Here is a 4321-nt window from a genome sequence, read left to right on the forward strand (position 1 = left end):
TGTACTTGTGTACGTGCATGTGAGTATGTATGCATAATGAATGTATGAATGAATGTATGTATGTTTGTATGTATGCATGTATGTATGCACTTATGCATGTATGTAAGTAGGTATGCATGCATGCATGCTTACAAGTGAGTACAGACAGAAATAAATTTATATGCATTAATCGGACCATAAACTGAGATAAAAACGGTGATGGAGATGATGAAGATGATGATGGGGATGATGTTAATGTTGTTGATGATGAAGATGATGATGATGATGATGATGTTAATGTTGTTGATGTTGAAGATGATGATGAGGATGATAATAATATTGTTGATGTTGATGATGAAGATGATGATGAGGATGATGTTAATGTTGTTGATGTTGATGATGATGATGAGGATGATGTTATTGTTGATGTTGATGATGATTATGACGATGATGATGATGGCGATGGTGATGATGATGACGATTAAAGCAATATTTTTATTCTTCACAATAATTCCAACATGATATGTATCTATATATATACGCAAAAATACATATATTTGACAAAAATTTGTATGCACACACACACACACATACATACACACATACACACACACTTATACATATATATATAATATATATATATAATATATATATGTATATATATATATATATATATATATATATAAATAATGAAATTCTTTCAAATATATAACAAAAATTGAATTAAATATTTGTCACGCATTTACGGTTTACGCACATACATCCCATACACACACAAACACACACATACATATATACATACATACAAACATACATACATACATACACACATACATACATACATACACACGCATACAAACAAACCACAGACAACAAAATTTATACACATAAACATCATTAAATAAATCAAACACCCTCTATTTACTTAAATACCACACCCATACCTCTCCACTGCATACACTAATATCCTAGCCAAACTTATACCTATGACAAAGAATCATTACTAAAAAATACAATACAAAAATGTATACATATATTCACATACATACGTACGAAACGAAACGAAACGAAATGAAATTTTATTTGCTCCATAAAATTATTTTGCTCCATACTTACGTACCTACATACATACTGACATACATACATACATATATACAAAAAAAACAAACAAATATACAAACATACATACATGCATACATACATACATACATATTTTCCCTGGCTACTACAATAATGCTTATTAAACTCATCTTCCCAATTGCGAAAGCGGACTTACATCAAAATAACCTCAAAGTAAATTGCCTATACACATACATACTAAGACACACACACACAAGCACACACACATACATGCATACATACATACATACATACATACATACATACATACATACATACATACATACATACATACATACATACATACATACATACATACTTACATACAAACATACATGCATACATAATTTATACGGCTAAAGCAATTGGTTGATATTGATTATAGATATATCAATGTATCTAGCATCTTAGTCTTGTGTATCACTTAAGCAACAAATTTTTTTTACTCTGCCTTTTTTTTAATATATTTTGGTAATTTTCTCTCACAAAATAAACTATAATAATAATAATAACTTAGTAGGAGCAGTAGTAGAAGTAGCTGTAGAAGCAGCAAAAATAGTAGTAGTAGTAGCAGCAGCAAAAGTAGTAGTAGTAGTAGCAGTAGCAGCGGCCATAGTAGTAAAAGTAGTAGTTGTTGTTGTAGTATTTTGATTATATTAATTTTTCTTCTTCAATGAATAGCACGTTTTTAATTTGTTTCAATTGTTTTCCGAATATCTAAGACAGAATAATAATAATAATAATCGGCGTGGCTATCTTTGTGATCGAACTCGGCCACTGCTAAAAAAGAATCAGGCCCCTTAACCATTCGACCATGTCGTCTGCCTTTTAAATGATAAATAACTTTTTTTCATGTTATATACAGATGTTTAACACGTTAAATAACAAGCATTTTGCTATGTTGATCAATTTTTTATTCGATTCATTTCTCCATCAAATCTCTAGGTGACTATTGAAAAGAGTTCTGGCGTGTTTGTGTGTATGTGTGTGTATTTGTGTGTGTGTGTATGTCTATGTATAATAGCGGCGAACGAACGAACAAACGAACGAACGAATGAGTGAATGAATGAATGATCGAACGAACGAACGAACGAATGAGTGAATGAATGAATGATCGAACGAACGAACGGACGAACGAACGAACGAACGAACAAACGAATGAGTGAATGAACGAACAAACTAAATGAATGAAATGTTACAACTGGAGAAAATGTAATAAATATGAAAAGGCAAGGAAAACATGCTATTCAGATAGATTGGATCGCAGCGTGCCTTTACTCTCCTAAACTCGATTACCTCAAGATACTTAAGATTGGATTTAGATACGTAGTATCATTATCTGTTACTGAACTAGAATGGTGTAGCGCGAGATTTTTGGAACGTGGCGTTAATATAGTAAATTAAGTTAGTAGATTTTTTTTACTAGATTCATGTAGTAATCAATTTCTTGAGAATGAAAATGTATTATTTGGTAGTTAAAATCCCGACGTTTTTGCTATACGGCATCTTAAATCGATCCGATAATTATCATTGTGAACTACATTCGATCTTGTGGCACTCATGTAGCAAATTATGCTAGAAGTTTGTTACTAGACTCATGTTAAGCTTAATCTCCTGAAATTAATTTATAAAGGTGGGCATGAAAATGTACACTTTGGTTATAGGAATACCGATACTTTTGGTAACATAGTATCTTGAATCGATCTAAGTTATGGCTATGAGTTACTGAGCAACATACTCTTGTCTATAGTTCGATTTTTTGTGTGTGAATGTGGTGCTGGTATGGTAAGTGAAGTTGTTAGTTTGTTTCTGAACTCATGTGGCGAATGATTTAAAATTCACAAAAATTTCTGCAAAAATCGCCAGAGTATCATTTCGATTAAGTTGCTCGGCTGGGACGAGAGAAAAGTTGTGTATATTTTTCTGTATAAGAACGCGTTACCGCACAAGTTATATTATCAGAAGAGAAAACATTTCAAAATGACGATTAATGATTAATAAATAGAAATGCATATGAAACCATGAACAACTATTACGTCATCCTTGATGTAATCAACGCAGAGATGAGTGATGAATTAAGACGATGATGACGACGAAGATGACGATGATGATGACTGCGGCCTCGATGATGATAAAGATGATGACGACGACGATGACGACGACTTGACAGCCAGCCGCCATCGTTGGAGTTACTCAGTGTTAGGCAAGTATTTCATTTGAGCGAGAGAGTCACACCACACCAAATCGCATCATGTCATGTCAGTCATGCACACAGCCATACAAGTGAAACATCACACACTTACGTGGATGCATAGTGCACGCACATACACACGCACGCATGCATTAATTCACTTGTATTGCATGCGTTCATGCATCTTTGCATTCACACCTAGATACATACATGCATACAAAGGCACACATACATACACATAAATATACATACACATAAGCGGACCTACAAGACTGAATTGGGATGTATAAATGAACTACATTTGTATGTTGTATGTGAATAAGTGTGCTTGCATTTTTCAGTTGTAGGCTGTTCTGCGATAGTTTGTATCATTATTTGTATGTGTGTGTGTGTGTGTGTGTTCGTACGTGGGTGTCTGTGAGTGTGGACGTTCATCAGTGTATGTGTGCGTGCATTCATTAAACTTTCATGGCCACAATTTTTACACGAGCACATGAATTCGGTTAATAAATTCGACCCAGATAAGAATTTTTGTCCTAGTTGCTTCAACTCAGCCAATAGCGTCGCTCAACGTGACCTTCGCGCTATTTTTGCCAGCCAATCAGAAGAGTGTTTATAAGAAATATCTGAGGGGAAGTTTCAAAATGTCAAAACTCAGTTTCGTGAGGCACAATATATGTTTCGTATGCAGTTTATCCTGCGTGTGGTTTCATTTGTAACGTCCTAACAGTTTAATTTGGTGAATGGGCGCTTGCATCATATAAAATAATACCTACATACATACATACAAATATGCATACATACATCACATACTTGCATAGATAGAGACCAATGTCTACCCAACTACATACAAACAAACAAGCATTTATGCCTTGAGAAAAAAACCAGCAAAAAACCGTCGGTTATCTATGAATATGGCTTCGTTGGTATCAGTAATTAGATAGCTGTGACCTAAAACTCGCCGGCTCGTAACTTTTTTTGGAAAATATTTTTTCGCAGCAGTTTATAAGTAATGAAAAAATATAAAAAAAC

At 33.6% G+C, this 4321-nt stretch overlaps 1 protein-coding gene across 1 annotated transcript; it reads left to right on the forward strand.

Moving 5' to 3' along the window:
• Nucleotides 1-2319: 2319 nt before the first annotated feature.
• On the forward strand, nt 2320-4008 carry HELRODRAFT_159774 (hypothetical protein; the record flags this gene model as incomplete). Its single annotated transcript, XM_009011621.1, has 4 exons — nt 2320-2493; nt 2965-3047; nt 3269-3356; nt 3811-4008. 4 exons carry the CDS (start codon nt 2320-2322, stop codon nt 4006-4008), a joined length of 543 nt encoding a protein of 180 aa, XP_009009869.1.
• Between the last annotated feature and the right edge of the window lie 313 nt (nt 4009-4321).

The sequence above is a fragment of the Helobdella robusta genome (genome assembly GCF_000326865.2).
Source record: "Helobdella robusta unplaced genomic scaffold HELROscaffold_1, whole genome shotgun sequence".
NCBI lineage: Eukaryota > Metazoa > Annelida > Clitellata > Rhynchobdellida > Glossiphoniidae > Helobdella > Helobdella robusta.